Raw genomic sequence first — 26,206 nt, forward strand, 5'->3', positions numbered from 1 at the left:
GTTAGCAGGAGACTGTGAGCCTCTCACAACCTTGACATCTCTGATAGCAGCACAAGCAGCAGCAGGCCCTTATGAACATTCTGTATGGCGAAAAAGAGGAGCATTCAAGAACAGTGAGACAGGTCACACACCAGGTCTATGGCGTGGCCCACGTGGCCATTTTGTTCTCCCCTCTTCCCTCACTAAGGTTGCTATTCTTGATGCGCATGGTCAAGACCATTGCGCAAGGGGGGAGGTACTGAGACGACTTCAGCCTGTATGGTGGTCTCCGTTTTTGGCGGCTATGGTTGACAGAACACTACAGGAGTGTGAGGTATGTGCACAATATAACATCAGAAAATCGTTCACAGCGCCACTTGCACACATTCCACCACCAGAGGGACCTTTTCGACATTTAATGATGGATTACATTGACATGACACAACGAGTAAAAGGGTTCAGATACATTCTGGTCGTTGTGGACAGGCTTAGTAGATGGGTAGAGGCTGTTCCAACTAAAGGCCCGGATGCTAGAGCAGCAGCAAAGTTTTTGTGCAAGGACGTTTTTCCGAGATTTGGTTTTCCTGACACCATCAGTTCAGACAATGGGGCTGCATTTGTAGCAGAAACAATGAAGGTGGCTTTAAAAATGCTGGGCATCAAGCAGAAGTTTGGATGTGTGTATCATCCACAGTCACAGGGGGCAGTGGAAAGAGCGAATGGAACATTGAAAGCCAAGCTTGCAAAAATTATAGCAGACAGCCAATACAAGCTTAATTGGGTGGATGCATTGCCTCTAACCTTGATGTCTATGCGCACACAAGCTAATCGACTAACACATCTAACGCCGCATGAGGCCCTAACAGGAAGACCGATGCCAGTGCCCTTCTACAGAGGTCCCTATGAGGGGCCGCCACTTGAGCAGTGTGAAAGAGAACTAACCTGTTATTTGCGACACTTAACACAAATACATAAAGCTGTGTTTCAACAGATAAAAGCTGTCTCGGAGGAGAGGAACGCCGACATCCCAGAGCCACTGAGAAAGATTGTGCCTGTGACTGGGTCTACGTGAAGGTGTTCAAACGAAAGTGGAACGAAGCCAGACGAGAGGGGCCCTTTAAGGTTATCCTATCTACCCCAACTGCTCTAAAAGTCGAGGGTAAGAGAGTTTGGTTTCATTTAAATCACTGCTGCAGAGCCAGAGATCCGACGCAAGCGCAAAGGGACGGCACAGCCGCCCTGCAGGGACCAGGAAGGCAGGAAGACAGGGACGGCGGCGCCGCCCTAAGACAACCAGAGAGGGACAGCCGCGCTTCCCCTCAGAGGGAAAGGCGAACACCAGAGCCGCAAGGAGATGGCAGATCCGGTTCTCAGTATATCTTAATCTGACAATGGAAAGAAAGAAATCTAGAAAACGGAGGGGTAAACCAAAACCGAAAGAAATACGAAAGTATCATGAGGATTTACAGGATATATTAGACGTATTGCCTTTGGGACCAGTGTTGGTAACCCAATCAAAAACGCATGTGCAGTATTTGGGCACCTCGGTGCATTCCAAAGATTTTCCTTTGCCACCACTTCCCCAGGACATCCGAATACGAGCTATAACAGCTACGGCTTGGACAGAAAAGAGTTATGATCTTCCTCTGGGCATCACGGCAAAATGCACCCGACTTACTTTAAAATATGATTTTGATCTAGTAACTCCTGAAACGCCTGACCGATTACCACTCACCACAAAGAATATTGTAAATATAGTTTCCCTGTATTGTGGTCCACTTATACTCTTTAGTACTCATATGTTTTTACAAAAGCACAAGAGAAAGGGGGTGAGGAAACTATCGAAACTTTTTAATCGACACTATGTATGCGCAGGTGATGGCCTTTTCAAACGTGGTCCACATTTATTTGCATGTAAGAGCCAACGTTCTTTTAAAGTAGGAGAAAAACTTTACTTTGTGGACAAAACAGAGAGAGCTGTTCTAGCAAAGGAAGAGGATTATTATAGATACCATCTAGAGTAAGGTTTATGTGTCCACTAACCTCTCCATATCGCTCTACAAAGACAGAGATGTCTGACCGTCCGAGTACCAACTGGCAGCGTGATCTGCAGAGTCCAAGTGGTCCCTTCCATCCTCCTCCACCCTATCCATTTCCTGGGCGGATGCAGACGGCAGTTGGCGATCCAGTGCAGGTGCCACATGCTTCACACCTGGCTGTTCCTGCTTCGCCGGCTACCTCTACCCCTCGAGGAGGCAATTGGATGGCTCCACCTCGTGGTTCCCGAGCCCCGCTGATGTCAATGAACGGAGCAGAATCTGCGTCTGGCCCTCAGGTTGCTGAAGGGCCAACCACCGATCAGTCACACCCTGCTGAGCATGCTTATGCTAGTACATCTGCTGCAGTCACACCCCAAAACCCACCAACTTCTCTATTGTCTTTGCTCCTGGAGCCTCAAACTAGCAATGTTCCTGCTGGAGGTGAGGCCACACCTACACAAGGGGTCCCGCCTGTCCACATTGTGGCCCCCACTCCAAACCGTCTCCTTGATCCGGCTACACTCCTCTTGGATATGGAGCACTTCAGACCATACCTGGAGAATAAAACACCCCAAGAATGTGCTTTCCTCATGCAACAGCGCCGTAACGCTCTCACTCAGCGATCACGGCAGCGCATGCGTCTTGATGCCGCGCTGTATCGCCATGAGAAGGAACAATGGGAAAGGGAGAAAGCGCTTTTTGTAGCAGAAAAGGATGCCTGGATACAGGAGAGAAATACCCTGTCCCGAGAAAAGCATGCGGCAGTTCTTGAAAGAAATGCCGCCCTACAGGCAAAGGATGCTTTCCTGAGAAAATATCATGTTGAACGACAAGCTTTTTGTAAGCTCCAGGAGGCTTATGACCAGCAACAAGCTTATATTGTTCTCCGCGATGCCAAAATACGCAGACAAGAAGAGCGTATTGAAGAGCTAGGGGAACGGCTCGAGGCCTTGAGATCAAGGCACCTGATTATATCCACCCAAGCCCCACCTGCCTCTCCCATTCCACCTCTAATCACCTCCCCTGTCCCATCCAGCCCGGATTCCCATCCATTTTCTCCAACCTCCCCTTCCCCTGATCCACCAGGTGCTGATAGCCCCTGAACCGTGTGGATTGAGAGACTTTTCCATGCTTCTAATCATGTCAATCCTGCTGAAAATCACTAGTGTCTGTACTGAAGTTATAAACCACTGAAATGATTGTCTATGATGCTGTTCACTAAGAAGGGAAATACGCAGAAGTGATTTAAGTCTTTCTCTGAAGTTTGATCATCTCATGTTTCTTTGTATTTATTATAATATATGATATATTGGTTTGCTATGATATATGAGTTTGAAGTTATCAAAAGTGCCTTACTACTGCATGTTACGACTGGAAACTTAATACTACTGAGTATATGTATTTATGCCTCACTGTCTTTGGGAACGGTTTGCTGTGTCTTCCTTCTTATGACGAATTGCTCACTTATGAGGAATTGCTGTTCATTAAGTCGTTTAGGGATCCCTACTAATACTAGTTTGGTTGAGCCGGCTCTGTGACTTTACAGTCACAAAGGGGGGAGATGTAGTATAATTTTTCTATTGATACGTGAAGAATTAATATGTGAAGAATCGATATGTGAAGAATCAAGTGTAACACTGTAAGCTAATGGTAAACAATAGTAGCAGCTCTATGAAGTTTGATATGATAAGAGTAGCTCTGTGCAAGCCTGATATGATAGTAAAAAATAATTGCTGTTTGCTTAAGTGAAGGAAGAGCACATGAAAGGCCAAGATGCCAGTGCAAAGATAAGAAGGGAGGTTGCTGTGCAGCGACGATAATGAGCTGCAAGACACCATGCAGCCAACATTGCGAGGGCAGGACACCTGGACCATAAATCTTTGGTGCTTTCCATGGCCTTGCAGGTGTTTTAGCCGGTTCTGACCAGTTTCAGACCAGGATGATTGTGACCTAATATAACCCTGCGTGTCCTTACATAACCTTACTGTATTTAATCCATGTTTAACATTTGTTATAATCATGAAAGAACTAAATGGTCTTATAATCACAACTATGATTTACTGTGTGTTAACGAATAATGGTTTGGGATGATTTAATATACTTTGCTATATTTTTAAAGCATTTTCTATGTGATGTGTCCTTATGCTTACATGCAATCATGATAATAAAATGTAATTTGATGTTATTTTTAAAAAAACAGAGCCCATGACAATCAAAAACTAATGGTGTATAATTAGAGGAATAGAGAGGAGAAAAGAGGAGATAGCAGCCAAAAAGTACCTAATGGTGTAAAAAAATAGAAGAGCCTAGAAAAAAGAAAAGATGCCCCAAGGGCGGGGAATACCTTCAGCAGAACTGTATAAAAGATAGAGCACTGACCATTGTAGGTCAGAGACTTCTTCAGATGTACACCCTGTGTGTTTCTGGATTTCTCTCCCTTTGCTGCCGCGGCAATAAAGTGTTTGCATCTCGGACCCTGACTCCTGCAGATCCTTTTGAGCACTTTTTCTCAGACAGCTGAATTTGACTATTTCTGGACTGTTGTGGGTTGCACATCTGGCCTTCAAATTCCACAACAGCAACTCTGAACTTATCTGTGTGTGAGCAGGCAAACATCCACATCAGTTGGACCTGCCAGCACACTAGTACAAAGTCCATGTAATGTCAGATTGTGCCCATGTGCGAATAGAGCAGGTTATTGTCCAGATTTACAGTGAGCAAGAGGGCATGTTGATGTTTCTCTCATGGGTCTGATGCAAGACGGTTGGGATTCAAACATCTTGCCTATAGATTGCTTTTCGACTCCATAGACTGTATAATAAGTAGCGCCAGAAGTGACCATATTAGATGAGAGGGTGGAGCTGGGCAGGATAGGCACCTCTGTCATGAGAGGAAGCTACACCTAAAGCCTATCATGCTTTATCGTCTACTGGGACCATAATTTACAAAATTATCATCCTGTTGTATTAAAGAAGACTCAAAACGAGTGAGACCATAAACGCATCAGGAAACTGTTAACTGAGGTCGTAAATCATGGTAGAAGTAGGATCAATTTTTCATAAGATTACATACAATCCGACTTCTTTTTGCAACCAGTGGAGTTGCCCCCTGCTGGCCATTACAAATAATGCAGGTTTGAGGCACTTCCGCATTGGCTTCACTTTTCCGACATGGAGGATCCTTCTGCTTATTAAATTATACTGTGTATGGTCACGTCCTGCCTCCTGCACACTCCACTCAGGCTCCAGTACTTGCCTGATCCAAGCAGAGTATTTCCAGTGGGTGAAAATGCATTGACACTCACAGTCTCCTGTGGTGTGATTCTCAGGACATTGTTCAGAGTGCAGGGGGCTTTAGTGTAGCCACACATTCGAGTGTTTACACAGCCTGAATTTATTCAGCCCAGAAAAATGAGTTCTGCACAGTTCCACATTCATAAAGCGTTCCATGTGGGCAGCGATGTGGTTTCCTGGTGACCGAGCTCCAGATCGGACTGTGATCCTTAAATACTCACATCCCTGCGTTTCACCATCCTGTGGTTTCTCTGGTGGACTATGCTAAAAAAAAAAAAAAAAACAAGATGGAGCTCTGTTTTTCTGGCTTAGCTTTTTCTTCTCTTTGTTCAGGGATAAAGCAGAAATGCGACCAAACAAAACCCCAAACAATGAGCATATACAAAGGCAACAACGCGGCACATGCGCTTTGCTGATCCTTTGTTTGCTGCCTGTGTAGGACAAGTAATTTCTCTCGCTGCCTGTGTATGCATGTGTATGTTTGTTTGTGATTGAGTGTGTGTGCTTGTGAGCTTATGTCTCAGCAGGAGTGAGTGGAAAGAGATGAAGGGGGCAGACCGGAGCAGTGCAGTGCTGGCGTTGGCCGGGTGGTGGGGCGGCAGATGCCAGAAGGCTTCATTAGACTCGAGGGAAGAGGCCGCGAAAAGCAGTTCTCCGGGAAGTCTATCAGACCTAAACACAAACACAGACGTTCCTCTAATCCTGGTCTAGCCCGACATTCCCCCTTTCGCTCCTTTCCCTTTCTTTCTGTTGCTTTCTCTTGTTCTCATGCCCACCCGCCTTTGCACGCCCCCCTCCCCCAGCCACCGCTCACTTGTACAGTATGTTGCTTTTTGTTTCCTCCTTTTCTTTCAGATTTCTTTTTCCCTTTTTTGTCTGTCTTTCTGGTGTTTTTGTTGTTGCCGTGTCTGTCAGTGAAGCGGAGCAGTCATTAATCACTGGTAAACGTACGGCGAGGAGAAGGCAGACACCTCGGGGGGGAGTTCTCTCATTCCGCTCAGAAAACGCTTTTCTCAACGTGCTCCGCAGAGAGAGATGTAGAAACTGGAGCACAGGTGCTGCAGTGGGTACAATAAACATAACCAGATGCACTGCAACACAGAAATCAGATACAAATGTCGGTATTTTGTGCACTGTTTAACATGCAGCCTCCTTTTTATTAGACATATTTTCTGAAGCTACTACCAGGAAAGAAATGCCTACAACAAATTACTGATACACATGACTTGCCAATTGAAGTGCATGATATCAAATAAACCTCTTTCTCTACATATCAGTCAATAAAGGGGTGGCTGCCAATCAGGAGGTTCGTGGTTCAATCCCTGGCCTTGGCAGTCCACATGCTGAAGCATCCTTGGGCAAGATACTGAATCCCTGATGCTGTGCCATTGGTGTATGAATTCATATGTGTGTCGCTTTGGATAAAAACGTCTGCCAAATGACTAATTGTAAATCTAATTGTAAAGGGCTTTAGACAAGTTCCCATTTTTTTGCTTTATTGCTCTTACAGCTGCTGTTTCTGTCTATGGTATTCTGTCAATATAATGTCTTGTGATTGTTGAGGGATGCAGCCGTACTTTATCGGAATATCTGATATCTCTGTCTCAAGGACAGCTGGCAGACAGAAAAAATTTCTTCCAAAGAAATATTATCCAATAAAACAACAGTTTAGCCGAAATTGCAGTCATTTTCACATCCCTTATTCTAGCTCTCAAAATAAATGTTTTCTCTGTCAAAATAATATCTCTGTTAGACAAATACTAAATTATTACCCAGAGCAGAGGAGGTTTAGAAGTGATGCAACAACAGGTATAAACAGAGAGAGGCTGAAAGGAAGAGAACGCACAGAGGACAAGGACAAAAATGATGCAAAGGTTAACAGTTAGAAGAAAATAAATGGCAAGAAAAGGATGAAAAGAGACTGTGAGACTCTTTTCTGTTGGTGTCTCAACACACCTCAGCCCGTTCCATGTGAGGGTGAAACTAACTAGCAATGCATAAAGTCACATTTTATACTTGTCAGAGGTAGATGAGGGAAACAGCCAGCTTGGCTCCAGCATCTCTAAAGCTAATGCTAATCTATCTATATCATATTTGTTTAGTTATGGTGTAATGAAACACCTTGCTGGTCTTAATGCTAAGCTAGGCCAGTCATCTTTGGCTGTAGCTTCATATATGTCATTGGTCTTGATCTTTTCATCTAACTCTCAGTAATACAGCAAATAAACATGCTTCCCTAAATGTTTTACTCCTAGTCCTTTAAATGTCTCAATGCCTACCAAGTTACAGCCTGAGACACAGCGTGGAAAAACTTCTCTTTTCAATGTCGTACACTGAGCTCACCTGCAACAGCTACTCTAAACCACATCTTTCACTCTCTCTGTTATTTCCTCGCAGACCAGACTCTGCGAACAGCACAATGAAAAAGGCATTTTACTGGACAAACATTTATTCATAACCCGTCTGGCTCCTTGGCTAAACTGTTGTTTCATCAGGGGTTTGTTCATTTTTCTGCTGACGGCTGTTCTAATAGGGGGTTAAGGGACTTGGGTGGTGGGGGTGGCGGTGGTTACGTTGAGTCTTTATTTACCCGAGCAGAAGAAATCAATGCCTCTCTGCCGTAGGAGAAGTGTGTGGATCAATGGAAGGTTTCAAAAAGCCTCTGTGAAAAATCAATGTCCCTTACATGCTATTGATGGCTGTTTGGCAGCAGAAGAAAGAGAACGACAAAGAACACCTGTTTATCGTGAAAAATTACTCCCCCCACTCTTTGCTTTAGACTTTCTGGATCTCTTCCTCTCTTTGTTTTCTTAGTTTTGTGTTTCTGTTTCCTTTCCGTGGCTCTCTTTGCCAGACTTTCATTTTGTGTTTTTGCTCAGCGTTGAGCACCTCTCATAGCCATCTATTGTAAGCAGAAGTAGGTAGCAATGAGTCACAGCGACCTTTCTGAGCAAATTGTTCTTGTTTGAGTGGTTTTAATGCAGCATAGTTTTTACTCTTACTTGAGTAGATGTGCAGAGAAAAATCATAACTTTTAATCCATTACAATCATTACGTTACTTGTATTTATTCACATATTTCTGGATATAATGTTAAGAGGCTGGTGGTCTGCTGATCCCAGGTCTGCTTGCTTTATGTTATCGTATACCACTGCCACGTCTGATCATGCAGGATAATGGCCATCGGTACAGTGGGAGATTCCGATGAGAATAAGTATCCTTGGTCTCACTTTTCTTTCTCCATTGTCCGATTAACTGTGACTTTCAAACAGCATGAGCAGCTAATATTAGCACATCACAGCGCACAGTGCAGAGAGCTCCAGGAGTGAATGCTGGTCTGAGGTCAGTGTATCAGAGAACTGGCAGAGAGCAACAAGCGTGTCTGTTGAGTTAATGCTGATAAGTTTAGTAGTATACACTGTGCACATTGTCATACTGTCACGCCGTCAGCCAGACCCTGACATTGTCACTTACCTGCTCTGTGGTTTCCTGTCATGTACTAACTCCCCCTGTCATTACAGATCTCGCCACTCCTTCCTGCCTTGCAGTAACCCCTTTCCCGCCACTCTGACCAGCTCTGCCAACTTTCTCACCTGCTACCCATTTGCCTGATTAGTTGAGCTGTACATATACTGGCCCATCTCCACTCCGTCTTTGCCAGATTGTCTAGTGTGCATCCACCTTGCTTTGCAGTGTCCATTCTGCCTGGCTGACTCTGCCTGCCTGAGCCACGCTTTGACAATTCTCTGCCCAGCCCCTTATTGGATTTGTTTGTCTGAACTGACAGTCTACCGGGTTTTGACCCTTACTTGCCTTCCGAACAAAGAAAACTTGGACTTCTGTGAGTCATGTTTTTTGGTTCCTGTTTGCCTTCATTCTGAGTTATTACATCATATTTCATACATTAAAACTATTACCACTCCCACTTTCTAGTGTACTGTACATATTTGAGCTAATGGTGGGCATCTTTGTGACTGTACTGATCATTCATTCAGTCATTGTCCTGGTGTATATCTAACAGATTATTTAATTAGGACATGATGGCTTGACATTTCATTGCTTCTTTACCTTCAACTGAGGAAGACCATCTGTGGTTGAAATGGTATCAAGTCATATCCACATAAGCTACAAGAAGTTGGAAAAAGACAGCAGTGCGATGGTGTTTTTTCCTTTTCTTATTAGGTTTCTTGCTGCTGAAGTTTTCAGCAGATACTTTTGTAACTCGGGTATTTTGATGACTACTTTTCCTCCGACTTGAATACTTGTTTTTACAAGGTAACAGTATTTCCACTTGAGTATAGTTTATGGCTACTCTACCCGCCTCAACACTGCTGCCCATCACCCGGGAAGACAAAAATGAGGGGAAACCTGTGTCGCTAACACCTGGCTACCTTCAGTACAACTGGCACGACAGGCTGATAAGCTCCAATATTAAGCCACAGAGTCACAGAGCTACACCTTGATGTGCAGTAGAAGAGTCTGAAGTGCGGGAGTAATTATTTCAGCACCGCTATTAATAAAGAAAGCAGTCAATATCATCACACTGAGCTCTGACACTGTCTTGGCTTTAGAGAGCAATGGGAGTACAGTTCTGCCAAGACTTCATCGAAGCAGTCAACATTTCCCTCGAGCCATGTCAGGCTGCAAGCTCAGAGGCCAGTCAGTAGGGCTTCTGTCCTGACACCTGCCCGATCCTGTGCCGGCCTGATCAAAGTGACAGTCCTGCAGACCTGCGGAGATGCAGGTGAGGGCTGCTGTCACCCCGCCTGTCCAACTGATGGCAGCTTGGTCAGGGCAGGGAGGAAAGCGGCGGGATGGTGGGGAAGGCCGCTGCCTGCATGTCACTCAGTGCTGCGCTGGAAGACAGAACAGCCCATTAGGAAAGAGACTGACTTCACAGGCCATTAGGGGAGGCATCACACAGCCACAGCACACAGAGCACTGAGTAAGGGCACAGTTGGGGAGAGACAGGGGAGCAGATGAGACAGAAACAGCGCAAGCTTTGTTTGCACCATGTTTCATATAAAACCTGAAACTGTGATGTAAGTATTAAATGTCAGAGAGCGAAAAAAACGAATGTTCTGACTTCATGATGACATTAAAGCTCTTCGATTTTCTGTTGCTTTGATTGAGGGAAATGAAACAGATGCACAAAAGTCTCAAATCTCAACAGACGACCAAAGAGGTTACAAAGCTGGAGTAAACACATAAACAATACGTATGGCAAAATCATCCCCGTGCCATCCAACCCCCAGAGCTGTCTCCTTGTTAAAATCTCTAGTTCTCAGTATGGCCCTGCCTGCCCTCCAGTCATCATTAAAGAGAAAGACGGGAGCCTAAGAGCCCAACAGAGGCATCAGCACGCATCACTTCTCCTCTGCTCTGAATGCTCCACTCTCAGAAATCCACCAGCCCCTGACGGACCTATTTACTGCACAAAGTGGATTGTGTTTGGCTGCACACTCCACTTCCAAATGTTCCTTTGATACCCTCTCTCTTTCTAAATGCCCCACCCTTTCTGTCTCTCTCCGGTTCTGACCTGCTCATGGAATCAACAGAACTGTCTGGCCAGTTTATGGCTGGTGTAGCACTACTGAAGGGCTCAGCGGGCTCAGATGAGAGTGCCACACCATGCCAGGCTGATGGGACACACTCCAGCTGTAGAAGTACTGCAACTCCAAAACAAAGACTTACAAACTCCCCCCTCTTTGGCTTGATGTTTTTGTTTCACTATATATATATATATAAAAAGGAAAATAAAAAAGTTCCCTTCAAGCAGCTCCGCGGGCTTTTCTCTGGGGATTGGATGAAATCCGGTCGAAAAACAAAGAACAGAAACAAAAGAAAAAAAAACGCTTCTTTTGCACAATTTAAGACCCAAAAGAGATAAACTGTGGGAGTTTAGTAAACAGCGAGGAAAAGCCGATGGCTTGATATTCCAGATAACAAGAGGAGGAAAGTGGGAGCAGGGAATGCAGCAGCGGACTCCTGGAATGATGTTTTTTGATGAATTACAGCGTGCACCACAAGCTTAGAGTCGAGAGCTTTGCTATGAGAGAGGCAAACTGCGCATTCTGTTGTGACAGAATCTCTGAATTTTAAACACTCTGCAGCTCAAGCTTTCACACAACAACACATCTACACAAACGTTTATTTATTCATGTTTTTTTTTCCTCAGACAGGCTTGTACAGGCTCGACCTCCAACTCTCACCATGTTGTTTTTATATTTTGTACTTATCAAAACTAGCAGTTTTGCAGAAATGAAATTTGCTGTGATGGGGAGTCAGTTGTTGTTGCCATATTCCAATCTCGAATGCTAAATGAGGAGAGGTCCATTGAATAATGATTAGGCACCAACAGCTGATGTGTTACTACTTGTGTATTCCTAGTTCTTCAGACATGGATGCATGGATGTTAATACCTCTGATTTATTTAAGTTTAAAGCCCCCTTTAATCTTCACAGCGTGCACCCTTGCTCAATTAAGTGAAGACAGCACTTAATCCAGCAGAAGGTCACACACAGATTCCATCATTCACGTGTTAAATCACCTTCGTATTATCCATCCTCGTCATCACTTTGTACTAAATGCAAACAATCTGATGGAACTTTGGCGCATATGTTTTGGTTTTTGCAGCAGACTCAAAAAATTTTGGACCCACGTATTTCATTTTCATTTTCATTTGGAAGTTTACGGACGTGATCTTGCTCCTAATCCAAAAACCGCTAGTGTTGGTTGGTGACAACAGTAAGAAGCTCTCAGCCAGTGCAAGACATTGTAAATTCAGTATGGAGCAGTCATCGCAAATAAAACCATTCCTATGGTCTGGAATGAAGAGATATCCCCTCATGTGAAGCCTGGCTCGCTGAGTTTTCTCCATGTACTCTGTGCAGATGTCAGGGAAAGCAAGTAGGTTTCAAAAGATATGGCAACCCTTCCTTGACTATATCACAGCAGTGACGGGACCCTCATGACACCTCAGTGATTCTCATCCATCCATTGTCTATACCCGACTATCCCTTTTCGGGGTTGCGGGGGGGCTGGAGCCTATCCCAGCTGTCAATGGGCGAGAGGCGGGGTACACCTTGAACCGGTCACCAGCTGATCGCAGGGCAACATATAAACAGACAACCATTCACGCTCACACTCACACTCACACCTAAGGACAATTTTAGAGTCACCAATTAACATAATGAACAGATGACCATAGAAACCTATGAAGAATAGTACACTGACCACTGGTGGGCCACTTACCACTTGCCACTGTGTAGCATGCAGCAGCTAGCACAACAGAAAACAAGCAGAGGTTTGTGTGTTTGATGAGCACAGTCGAAGGTGAGCAGGGACACTGGAGCTGCAGGCCAGCAGCAGAGGGGTCGGCCGGGATAGAGGCGGGGACTAATTGCATATTCATATAACCGTGCATACTGAACGAAAGCAAAGTTGTCGAATTGCATCTGAGCCATTTTAAGGCATGAAGGGATTTTTGTCATGGAAAAAACTAAATATGTAATTTTGATGAACAGAGATGAGCTCTTAGAGGAGGGGGACTTTAAATATCATGTCCTTACTGGGGCAAAGAGGATGAAGCTCTCTCCTGCTCCTCCAGACCTGGAAATAGCAGCTTTTCATATGTTCTCCTTATATCCCACAGGAGGTCCAGAGTTATGGCTTCACTAAGGATTCTGTGACAAATTGTATTGTTATAAAGGAACTACAGAAATAGTATTGAACTTCGGGCAACCTTTCTGAAATGGCCTGATAAAGGAAAGAAAGGATGCATGAAGGAGCAGAAATAATCATTCATTTCACTGTGAACCCAACGGACCTCACACTGTGGGAGAGTTTAGCTGCTTAGCTGTTTTGGAGCCCGCTCTGTGTCTGAAGGGAAAACTTCTCAGGGCCAATCAGGGCTGTTTAAATACCTTAAGATTTTGTGGCTATAATTACATCAAGGGAACACAACATAATCATCTGCAAGGATATGGAGAACAAAACAGTTATGCTAATGTGTTTCTGTTCTTTATCACCGTTCATCACACACCCACAATCAGTGTTAGCCGTGAAGTGCCCTCAAGAAATCCCAGCTGTAAATTCAGAACAAATCAGCGATGCGGCCCATCAAATCTGTCACTTACGCTGACGAGCATCTGAGGAAATGGTCCTCGAGAATTTTCTGCCACGTTGATTGGTGGGATCACCCAGTCCCTCTTTTGTCTCCGCAGACCCTTGGAGCTGTTCAGGCTCGAACCTGAGAACATGATGACAGGAGGTGGGGCCTGGAACGCCTCCTTGCTCTCTTTTCTCTCGGTGACTTTCCCCTCTTCCTTCGTGACCTTTAAGACAACACAGGCTTTATTTAGGAGGCTGTTAATGATAACAAACACTGATGTGATGAGTCTTCTGTCTCGAAGCAGAAACTTACGGGACAACAGGAACAGTTTAGTATTGTTATTCAGGTTAAATAGATGCATTCAAAATCTTTGTGAATAAATGAATAAGTGTTGAGGTTTTTTCAGACTGTTAGCGCTGTGTAAGCCACCTGATAATTTCAAGTATCTGTCTTTAAATGGGTGGCAGCACTGCACAGCTTCACCACTGTGTCTGCCGGCTACATCTGATCATACTGCTAACCTGCACTATACACTACAGGAACGACTCTCACCTTTTCTCCAGCATCTCCAGACGCTGAAAAAAGTTCAGAATTTTTATCAATCATCAACAAGGACAGGGGAAGAAACTAATAAAAAAGGATCCATGTTGAATTTTAGTGAAATAAAGGTCAAAGGCAAAAAGGTTATTTTCCATACTTTAATCTTTATTCAACATAGTTTTAATAATTTTTCCCCCCTGGTCATCCACCACCCGAGGACCTGCCCCACCGTTTTGAGAGCCCTGCTCTCTTGGCCCAGTCTCATGTCAAAACCTGTAATAAATCTGCAGATCCACTGGAGGATAGCGTGTCAGTGTGAAATCGCAGTACCAGCAGGGGGCGATACTGACAGTAGTGAATGATAAATGCAGCATTAAAGGCCAATAAAGTCTGTCTAAGGGTGGATGCTGGGGGAGAGCAGTGAATCGCACACAGCGGACCAGATTCCTGTGTGAAACCAATAGTCTATGCTGACTGTTAACTATGATCTCTTCTTAAAGCTAACCAAGTTGTCTAGTTGTCTAATGCCCAAACGTAAGTGAGCATCACCTGAAAAGTTTCTCAGCGAGGTTTCTGGAACATGCAGTATTTCTGTCATTACTATAGCTGAAGAGAATGCATGACGTTGCTGAAATGCATGAAACAAAAGTGCGATGGATCCACACACACAGATTCACTCTTTCATTCACTCACTCGCTTACCTGCTGCCTCCCTAACTCACTTGATCACTAACAGTCTTTCTGCGCCAAAGTGGTGATTTGGAAGCTTGGCAGCCAAAATAAGGATCATCCACACACCCCCTTGTTCTAAAACTGCTCAAATGCTTTGGATGTCAAGTACTTTATAGCAGTGATACGTATAGTGTAGCATTGGAGCAAAATGAGGCTGGTAAGGTGTCAAACTTTGGCATCAAACTTTGAATTTTGAGCACTAGTGGATAACCAGCGTTGTCAATAACTCGTTATTCTAAATATTAATAATAATAATGATAATAGCAAGAAATACACAGAAAGAAAAAGAAAAGAAAAGATGCTTTAAGAAAAGTAGATTTTAAATTAATGTATATAGCAGATAGACTATTTATTGTGTGTAACAATGGCAAATAAGAGGTCTTCAAAATTGGCCAAGAGATGGACAAAAGGCAGATAATTGATGTTTTAGTAATTTGACCACATTAATTGAAACTACACGGCAATTAGAAAACTCATTACAGTTAGAAAATATACATTAAACAGAAATTAAAAGTTCACATGCTTTTAGCAAACCTGACAGAAGGAATATCCAATTTCATTAATGTACAAAATTCCTTCCTATTCACCCTCTTGTCTGTTTGCTCATAAGTGCCTGATAAGTGAACTTGTTCCAAAAGGAAAAAAAAAAAAGGACATAAAATCCATAAGAAATCCTCATTTAATAATTTGCATCCATACCAACAGCTGCAGTAAAAAAATCCTAAAAGCATAAAATCCCTTGTCTGCAGTGCACCATATAAGCAACAAACAATCTGTTAAATTATGCTGACATCTTACATCTCACCCACCGGGATTCATCTGTGTCATCATGCACTGGGCCTGAGCAGGAAGGAGCTGTAAAGTGTGAGCGCACAGATTTAAAGTCTCTGAAGTCTTTGCATCTGTGTGTGTATATGTACATTTATATGAATAAGACCATAAACTACAGACTCTGTCATTTACACCGGGTATAAAAAGTCTATTAACACAGAGCATGTCTGAGGTAGGATTTACAGCCTCTTTCAGTAGACAGTGACAGCTCAGTCAGAGACACAAGCTTCAATCATACAGTTTTCTCCCATCATACACTCCACTCACACACTACCTGCAGGCAGAGAGAAATGACCACCACAAAGCTGTCTTTTTGAAAGATGCTCAATAAGGAACTTGAAAAGGGCCCATTTTCAATCTCCATGTGAGCATTAACTCACCCATGAGTCAGAGGAGCTACGTGAAGCGCTGAAGCTGTCAGGCATATCGAAATGAACGCTCTCATGCGGAAATAGTGTAAAACGCATGATGGCGAACAACAAAGATTCTGCTGCACCCGAATCCAGATAACCACATATGTTGCTTCTTACGTTCTTGCACATTACACGTATCAACAAGCTCTGTGTCAGGAGTGCACCATCTCAAGGCTTACTTCTTAAATACCACGTGTGGCATCTCAAGGGTTGTACATATGTGCTGTGTGTAAGTGATCTAAAGGTTAAAATAAATTGACAATGTGGAGGATTGTTCCACAGCAACATGTCTCAAGGTAAACATGTCAAGAATTCAGTCGCGAACATCACTGCTGAATTTATGCATCAGTTGCACTCTCTGTCTCAATCACATTCCCCTGAGCTATCCCTTGCCCCCGTGCTCCCCCTGCCCTTCTCTCGCAGTGTTATTGTTTTTCTCTGTCTCTCCTCCCAGTCAGTGGGTCCTGACAGCTTGTCTCAATAACAGTGATTCCTCAAGCGCTGGACTGTGTTAGGCTGATGGTGCAACAGCAGGTAAAACAGCAGCACCGAGCTTCACCTACCCAACACTGCTACCAGCAGACCCCAACAAAATCCCAGGTCATGTCTTTGTCATTTAGACTCAAGGGGCGCCAATGAAGAGAATATGTTATTGATTGATTCATCCATTCATTCACCACCCACTCAACTTATATTTATACAGGGTGGCCCAATGATAGCAGTTCTCTCTCTCTCTTGCATGAGTGCTCTGTGTTCATAGGACTATAAAGGTGCACACAGGTGTATGTGTGTATATAGACGTATCTATAAAGTTTGGGTACCTTTGGTGAAAATTTCTCTTACTATAAATAGCTAAGCCAGTAAAAGATGACCACATCTTTTAAAGTTAAGGTGACACATTTCTTTCTCAGTAAGGTTACTTTTGTATTTCAGTCTTTTACAGTCTCAAAATAACAGAGGAGGGTCTGAAGCAAAACTAACACCCCCTTTGGTAAGATTTTGTAGCCAGCTAAGAGTCTTTACATTCTAGCTGGGGTGATTTCTGCCCATTCGTTCTCTTGTGCTGTCTTGCATGTACTGCGCTTTTGAGATTTATCCACAGATTTTCAATGAAGTTTAGGTCAGAGGACTGTGAGGGCCACGGCAAAACCTTCAGCTTGTGCCTTTTGAAGTAGTCCATTGTGGATTTTGAGGAGTGTTTAGGATCATTATCCTGTTATAGAAGCCGTCCTCTTTTCACCTTCACCATCACACACGGCGTGATGTTTGCTTCCACAATTTGCCGGGATTTAATTGAATCCATTCTTCTCTCCACCAGTGAAATGTTCCCCGTGCCACTGGCTGCAACACTAGTCCAAACCTTGATCAATCCACCCACTTGCTTGACAGCTGGAGAGGTGTGCTTTTCTTGAAATTCTGCACTCTTTCATCTCCAAACATACCTTTGCTCATTGCAGCCAAAAACTTCATCAGCACAAAGGACCAAATACATCAGGTCAGGTTTGTCAGAGGTTTCTTCTCATGACTCTCCCATGAAGGTCATATTTGTGCAGGTGTCAGAACAGTAAAACGGTGCACCACCTTCTGCAGTCAAATGAGCGGTTTGATTTGCTTTTCTAGCAATCAAAAGAGCAGTTCTCTTGTAAAGTTTCCTTGGTCTTCCCACCTCAAAGTGATCTCCACTGTTCCTGTTAACTGCCATTTCTTATTTACATTACAAACTGAAGAAACCGCTAACTGAAAAGGCTTTGCGATTTTTCTGTCTTCTCCTGCTTTGTGGGCATAAATTATTTTAATTTTCAGAGTGCTAGGTAGCTGCTTAGAGGAGCCCACGGCTGCCGATAGTTGGGACAAGGTCTGAGGAGTCACAGTTTTTATAAATCTCTCAAATTTGCATCATCTGGCCTTTCAACAATGATTGTGAACACGTTGCCAAGCTAATTAAGGTCTGAGACTTTGCTAAAAGTTATTTCAGAGCTCAAAACTCTTGAGGTTGCCCAAATTTTTGCATGGTGCCCAAAATCACCTCTCCATTAGGAGAAGTGAAGCCAATTCAAAGACGTGCTGCAGAAAGACGAGACAAAAAATCCGAGCTGTTCCACTTCGTGCACCCCGCAGAGGCCTGGCCTGCGTTTTCTCTTGCATTTGTCTTCAGAGTTTGCGTGTTTTCGACTTTTAATTGTTTCTGTATTTGCAGTGTGGCTGCTTTTAATGTATTTATTTTTGCTTTCTGATGCACGTTTTTTTTTTTTTATTTCAAGCGCGTTTCAGTTGTATTAGCGTCAGATTCTCCTATGTGTTTTGGAATTGGCCTCATTCCTGTCAGCCACCGTAGTCTAGCTTTTACAAAGAGAATTTATTGTTGGTTTGGACATCAGGGCTCTGCGGCGTCATGCTGTTCTACTAGTGCAGTTGTAATCCCCCATATTACATGAGGGTAATACTCTAGTACTCTTTCCATGTCTGCTTTCCCGCTCCTGAGCGAAGTGCAGTAACATTAACGCATTAAAAAACATGAACAGAGCAGCGCTGGAATTTCTATAGTTTCTATTTCCAATGCAAAATTGAATCTTTCAAGGGCTATGAAAACAGTACAGCATGAGGCTGTGGAAATATTTTTCAAGTTCAAGTTATTAATAATCATATGCAAGTATTAAGTCAATGTAATACTCTTAGACAAACACACACCATATAGACATAGGCACACCAGCAATAGTAATCAAGAAAATAGTCATCTATACCAGCATCCTGTTGGGTGCCGGAGGGTAAATTAAGAAAAAAAAAGGAGAAATACATATGAATGGATTTCAATTTACAGGTAAAGGCATTAATTAATTATGAATTACAGTGGAGCTACAAGTGAGAAACACAGCCGTAAGGGAAAAAAAAACAATAACAGGAAAAAGGACAAACATGCTGCTTTAGTCTTCTTATTTTCATCATTACCTGTAAATTTTTAGCACCCCCATTGCTAGTCTAGAACACAAGATTTCTGAAATTGTGATTAGCATTGTGTGTTTAATTAAAACAGTTGCTATGAGACATCTGCTCGGCCTAGTTAAGGATTCTTGTCTTGTTGGCTGAGGGAGCGTGGAGCCTATGTATTTGATTATGTCTCTGCTTGTGAGTCCCACATTAACAGGTAGGCCCAGAATACTGCGATTCAATTACAGTAAAGAAAACAGTGCAGGCAGAGTGGAGAATATATGTGCATGCTCCGTGCCTGTGTGTCTGTGTGAGTGTGTGTGTGTGTGTGTGTGTGTGTGCGTGTGTGCGTGTGTGCGTGGGAGGGTGTTCATGTCAGAGTACCAGAAGATCTGGGCTTGTGAATTGTGGAGCATAAGAGAAAGAGGTTCAATCACCATACATTTACATATAAAGAGGCTACTGTTTTTAAAACCTCTTCCAATTTTTCATTTTATATTACTTCTGTTCAATGTGTAGCCTTACAGTTCCTCCCCAGCAGTTGACATTTGAGAATAAAAATAAAATACAACACAGGAGCAGGCTACAGAGTTGGAAGATGGGAATGGCTTCTGGCACATATTGAAAGTTGAGGGTCCTGTGCAATGCAGTCTATAAAAAGTGTTTTCTCTTTGTCTCCCTGTGTTTGTTCTTGCCTGGTCAAGATCCCTCAGAGGGTTGGCTTGTATCTGCCAGCGGAAACAATGCTTTCAAGGCTGACTTCATTAGATGGACGCCCAGGAGAAAAGCTTTTAAGGCTGCTTTAAAAGAAATGTGTCAAGCAACCTGGCATATGGTGAGTGTGTGTTTGTGTGGGTGGGTAGGGGTGTGGGTTCGGGTTAGGGAGGGGCATAGGCTAAGGTGCCATGTTAAGTTTCATCAGCCAGGCGCTATGTTTCAGATATCCTGTACCATTCAATGTAGGGCACTTTCAGAAAGAGTGCAGAAGGAGAGGTGGTTTCACAGGTAAAGGCTAATGGTAGGAGATCATATTTTGGCTTTCAGCTGAGAAGGACAGGATTTGCTGCGCCGTCTGGGTGTGAGGGGTGAGAAAATCTCCATTCCTAACCCTAACGGCGACAAAATTTGGACTCTTAAATGGTTGAAATTTGAAATGTTATACTTTTACTGGCCACTTGGGGGCAACAGAAACAAGCTGTAAACAATAATGGCATATAATTTTAAGGCGGTATGGAGAGCATGCTCGCCACCCGTTATCTATTTACACGTCGAGCAGACAGGAAGCAACACGAGTATTCATTTGGAGTCATGCACCTGATGAGTATAAACCCATGATTCATTCTCCTTTAAGTTCTGGTTTGTTCTCCGCCAACTCCTGAGGGAAATATGTGGCCCTTTCTCTGCTAAATGCTCCACTATGTTTAAGTTGCTAAATCTGTATGTATTCTGGTGCAGGGAAAGTGGTGCTGGCTGTTATTTTTTTATAAATATATAAGCAGCTGCCTGTGTCTGGGAAAAATGAGACTGAACCAAAGCAGTGAAAACTAAACAAAAAGAACTAAAAGTACTTTAAAGTACCAATGTAGAGCAAATTATGCATTAGAACATAATAAAACAGAGTGGAGTTTAATTAAAAAAGCTGCAAGATTCAATAAGATGTGAGTAAACTATGACAAAAATGTGGGAATAACAGTAAAATACAGAACTTTAGAACTGTGTCTGTCTCCAATAATTAATTGATAGACAGCAGCAGGTCCTCTTTTGGCCACAAGTGGAGCTATAAGCCCTGAAACAGATGAAAACTTGATAATACTCAGCTCAAAAAGCACCAAAACTCTATCCCCTTGCACTGTGTTACCAGCCTGTACAAGAGAATAGCCATCCAAACACACATGTTGCTACATCCCATGTTCACTGTACTGTGTGACAAGTTCACCGAAACATGCACATGATCCTTCGCATTCTGTCCATATTCAGGAGACCAACCTCTGCCAAGCGCAACATGCCTGTGTGCACAAACAGGGTTTGTCAGCAGAGCGGGATGAGACAGATGTGAGCTGGGTCTGGACAAATGTATTCTTTTTCTTCAGAGAGGGGAAGGCTTAGTGGGGTTGACTGCAGGGGATGGCTGCCCCACATCCCACCAGTGCGGTGAGGGGAGGCAGAGGTGGAGCGAGACATGTTTGGGATAGAATGAGGGGGATGAGGAGAAGGGTTGTCAGAAGCAGATGTGACCCCCCTCTCCTCCCTCCGCCTAAATAAGTCATGCTCCAGATCCTTTTATCTACACATGCTAACAGGTACTAGTGAGTTCCCTGAGGAGAGATGTAGAGAGAAAAAGATGGAGGAAAAAAAGAAAACGAGAAAGAGACACAGAGAGATAGAGAAAGAGCTGTGCCTATCACTGCTGCAAAAGGCTTAAGTGGGCTTTTCTCGAGCCATGGTGTAATTCTGATCAAACCCTGCAGCCCCAATTTACTTTTTCTTATTCACACTCACAGAAAGGGAGAAATTACAGGAAGGTGATGAAATTGATTAAAAATCGGGTTAAGCGGAGATGTCTGTGCAGTTCTTTAAACTATTATGAAAGATGGAGGATAAGGGGCAGATGCTGGACTGGAGTCAGATATGAGAATTTTCAGCGCCAGCTTCACAGATTCAGAGATTTAAGGGGTGTGTTATTTCCCCTCGGTCCGACGCAGAGGGTGGCGCCGACAAGCAACCCTGCACTTAGCACAGACGCAACCTATAGGCTACAAACACAAGACACTTTAAGCCATGAACAAAGACAGCAATGAAAATTTTACGCAAAATTAGCATAATTCACACTTGATCCAACTTAATCTCTCACCATAGAGAAAAAGCACAAATAACATTCTTGCACACATACCAGACACACACGCTCACGCACACTAACGCTATGTGAACAGGAGTCACTGAGTGTGAAATGGATGCTGCCCCCCCCCAGCCCTGGTGCCATCAGCCTTAGCCAGCTGGCAGTGGTCCCAGCTCTTCCCCTCCACGCCACTGCCTCCCCAAAACCCTGCACGCTTTGATATCAGCCAGCCCCTGGCTACCCAGACATCTGGAAGTTATTATTCAACAGAGCACACCACAAAGCGCCATTTCCATAATGAAACATCAGATTTTGCTTCAGCGCCGTGCTTTCTGCTCCTGCTCTCGCTGCAAACATGTGTGTTTCAACATGCAGCGTATTTCTGACCTCTGACCCCGTCCAGTCGTCCGACTGTTTGTCTGTCTCTTCACGGCTTGTCGGGATCTTTATATGAGTTGACTCACTGGAATTTGAGGTAGAATAGCAAAGAATAGAATCTGAACTTTACACAATGCAGTTTAACACTGATGCTCAAACCGCACTAACCAGTGAATCGTTACAGGCAGCCTGAGCTATGTCAGTGTTGGAATGAAGGCCGACATATTCAGAGCCAGAACAACATACTCATCCTTACACCCACTCCCACTAATAAATCCTTTGTTGGCCGATGACCCACTCCGCCTCTCTGTTTGTCTCGATCATTCTAGGACTGACTTTGTGCCATCTCTTCTGTTCTCTGGCCACGCAAAGGAAATCCAGCTGACAACTACTTATTTTCTGGTTTTCAGTGATTTCATGCACTAGCTCTCAAAATCTAAAGAAGTCGAAGTACTTCACACAGCTTCAAACATTCAAACTAACCTTGCTGGCGACAGATAAGCTTTGTATTGAATTTATTTTCATCTCTTGCACACACACGCATCTAAAGTTCACAGTTTGTTATCGGCAGTGATTAGCTCAAGACTCAAAGTGATGGCAGCACATGTGAAAATGGCTTCTGAAGTCCATCTGAAATGTTGTCAAGATCTCTGTGTTTATGAGCGTGTTTGTCTGGCTTAGCAATGCAATGAAGTGACAGCCGATGAAGGGGTTCTGCTGCCTCCTGGCCTCGTGTAACAGGGATGAAGCCATCCATCACCCTCAACTGGAATGAGCAGGTAAAGCAAATAAAAGTTTAATGAAAACTCATTAAAATGTAATTTCCAAAATTTGCATCTTAAATCTTTGTCATGAATTGGTGGAACTGACATTTGATTAATTTTCCTTATTGAAGCGTGAACAAGTAACACTGGATGAAAGGGTGTTTTTTCATTTCTGCCTTGACAGTTTTTTTGGGGCCACATGGAGGCAGCGAAAACAAACTGCGAACACAACACTGGACTTTTATCTCCTTTTAAGTTTTTATGGCATCCTTGTTATCAGACAGTTGCCTGTTTACAGTACACATCAAACACAGAGGGAGCACGTGTTTATGGCTGAGTCTTTGTCATTAGAAAAGCATTGATTATAAATGCTGTCACGTACTTTCACACACAGGTTTAAGCTGCTACAAAAGCTGTTTTTTATGGCCTGTGAGTCACAGCTAGTTGCTATCTTTGCTTATGAAGACTGAGGGTCCTTGTCAGTCATTAGGTCTCATAAGTTATACATCTGTCTCAGCTCGGCTTACTGGCCCGCCTCCTCTATGAGATGTCTAGATTTACTCCGTGTTAGTGAACACGGGCCACCAATCACTTGCGTTGTCATTACCTAATCTGATTAACGCTCGCGCTGATACTGACAATCAGATCTGGTTTTGTGGTTCAGTAGCTACGAGGACGGTAGAGCTCAGGCTGGCTCAGTCCTTGCCTGACCTCTGACAGCTTTAAAATAGAGGAGGAAGAGTTGAGGACCCCTGGGGTATCCAAGGCACAGGATGTTTTCCAATAACAGCTTATGGCTGAGGGGAATCGTACTCTCCCCCTGTGGCAGTGTGATTCTATCACTTTTAACCATGTGCTACTGCTACTTCTTTCTGCTGCACTCTCTCCCTCGCTTTCTAAAACCCCGAGGAGTTCTGACCTGATTCTTGGCTGTTACTATCACCAGACCACTGGAGAGAATTTAACAGGAAGAAGAAACTCTGGGATGGTAATTGAAATTTGAAGCGTGATATTTGTGTTTGTCTGTTCTCATGCGTGCAGCTCACCTCATTTTCGTTTTGTTGAGGTGACGATGGGTCAGTTAGTGCCAGTTGGACCACAGTCTCCCAGACATGTGTGTACGGACCACTTGCTGTTAGTTTAAACTGGACCGGTTCATCCAGGCTGGCTCCCTCTCCCTTGGCAAAGATGGACCCATCTGTCCGCACGCTGAAGATAGGGTCACTGCTCTGGAAAACCACCGCTTCATTCCCCACGCAGTCATCAAACTTCACTGTAGGCAAGAGAATTGACGGTATTTTAACACAATATTCAATAAAGCAGTCAATTTCAGTGAGAAATAAGCAATGAAATAGGCACGATGGCTCGTATGAGTGCAGCTGTAACTGCTGTTCACACTCACAGACATGCACACAGTACAACTGCAGCACACACACCTCAGCACAGGAGGAACAGTAAATTGTAAAGTGACTATTTAGAGAGATATCCTGGTGCTTGGGTTGACACTGGTGCATCTCACCATTAGTCTCCATTAGTTACAGGTCAAACCATCACAAGGATAAGACTCTTGAGGGTTGTTCTCTCCAGCTGCATGTGGAAAAAAAAAAAAAAAACGATGGCCAACTGATGGTGTGGTGTGCTGTGAGTGTACAAGGGATGAAACACTGGTCTTAATAGAGCTCACAACTGAATTTGCTTGTAGGCGGAGCATGCAGAATGAGCAGTAATTAACTGGTAGAATTACAGAGAAGAATATGTGGTCAGACAATAAATAAAACCCCTATTAGCAAACAAAGCAATTTTCAACCTAAATCATATATTCAGGCAGTAATCTGCAGAACATTCATATCCATAAATGTGCAAACTGTGCTGTTCTGTCAGATTGTACTGATAGTGTTGTGCCATTTAAGGACATAATGCCTTCTTTTTCCCTGAGTGACAAATACTATGCATCCAGCTTTTATTCTGAAGGCCAAATCCCTCCATTTCTGGTCTTTCTTCTGTTATCTCTGGCAGCTCAACTCAGCTCTTGGCCCTGAGGTCATCTGCGTTCACCGTGAATGCCGCATAGGTCGTCCCACCCCTTTCTTTCTAGTCTTCGTGTTTACACTGAGATGAGATAAACTGAGGACATATATGAAATCCATAAACACACAGCACCGTGCAGTATGTAACATGTCACATCTAGAGATGCACTGATCAGATATTGGTATCGGTATCGGTCCCAATATTGAAGAAAATTTTATCGGTGACATAGGGACCAATCTATTCATTCTAAGGTTATGCTGTAGGCACTGTGAGGGGCATCATGCGCAAGCAACACACAGCACTGAAGTGCACGTGATTTGGACCACATTGTTTTCAAAATGAAGCGAGCGAAAGGATCTTTTGGAACTTTTTCACACTGCTTCAGCCCACAAACTCGCTGGCTAGTTGCAATACCTGCGCAGTAAATGTCCCAAGGGGCGGTGGTAAAACATCAAGTTATAACACAACCACAAAGCTCTCAAGCCTCACACATTGGGTGTGAGATACACGCCTTTCAACCCGCTCACATGCCACACCTTGTATTTCTCACACAGAGAAATTACCAGGATAACGCCCACCAAGATGCGCCGCTATTTTTTCTAACAGTGGAACTGCTTTTGGAGCCACTCTTTGCAGTGAACGATTCGAGCTGGAAAGGGAGCCGCTTTGTTTTTTTATTGTTTTTTTTTGTTTGTTTGTTTTTTAAATAAATATATATTTTTTAGGGCTGCACGGTGGCGCAGCAGGTAGTGCGCGTGCCTCACAGCAAGAAGGTTGCCGGTTCGATCCCTGGGTCAGGCGGGGCCTTTCTGTGTGAAGTTTGCATGTTCTTCCCGTGCATGCGTGGGTTCTCTCCGGGTACTCCGGCTTCCTCCCACAGACCAAAAACATGCTCATTAGGTTAATTGATGACTCTAAATTGTCCATAGGTGTGAGCGTGAATGGTTGTTTGTCCTTGCATGTGGCCCTGCAATTGGCTGGCGACCGGTTCAGGGTGTACCCCGCCTCTCGCCCATTGTAGCTGGGATAGGCTCCAGCCCCCCGCAACCCCGAAAGGGATAGGCGGTATAGATAATGGATGGATGGATATATTTTTTTAAATTTAATTCTATTAAATAAATATTTTATTTGTACAAATTTATGTGTCATTTATGAGATCAGACCCCTGTCCCCGTTTAAAAAATAGGAAAGAAATGCTTAAGTCAAGTCTGATGCACAAAAGAATGATCCCAGTTTTTTCCACACAATGAGAAATACCGTTTGATAGGTAATTCAGCGCTGTTTTTCTGTATCGGTATTGGATCGGTATCGGCCGATTACTAAACCTCAGATATCGG

At 43.7% G+C, this 26,206-nt stretch overlaps 1 protein-coding gene across 1 annotated transcript in view; it reads right to left on the reverse strand.

Annotated features, from left to right (window-relative positions):
* Window positions 1–26,206, reverse strand: part of LOC139335673 (cadherin-4-like) — a 247,625-nt gene that overhangs the window by 63,333 nt on the left and 158,086 nt on the right. Inside the window, exons 4-5 of the mRNA XM_070969402.1 lie at window positions 23,888–24,114; window positions 13,449–13,646 (exon numbers count right to left, since the gene is read on the reverse strand). Coding sequence (XP_070825503.1) covers window positions 13,449–13,646; window positions 23,888–24,114 — 425 coding nt within the window. The remainder of the gene's footprint in view (window positions 1–13,448; window positions 13,647–23,887; window positions 24,115–26,206) is intronic.

Source organism: Chaetodon trifascialis, chromosome 8 (assembly GCF_039877785.1).
Source record: "Chaetodon trifascialis isolate fChaTrf1 chromosome 8, fChaTrf1.hap1, whole genome shotgun sequence".
In the NCBI taxonomy this organism is placed as follows: Eukaryota; Metazoa; Chordata; class Actinopteri; order Chaetodontiformes; family Chaetodontidae; genus Chaetodon; species Chaetodon trifascialis.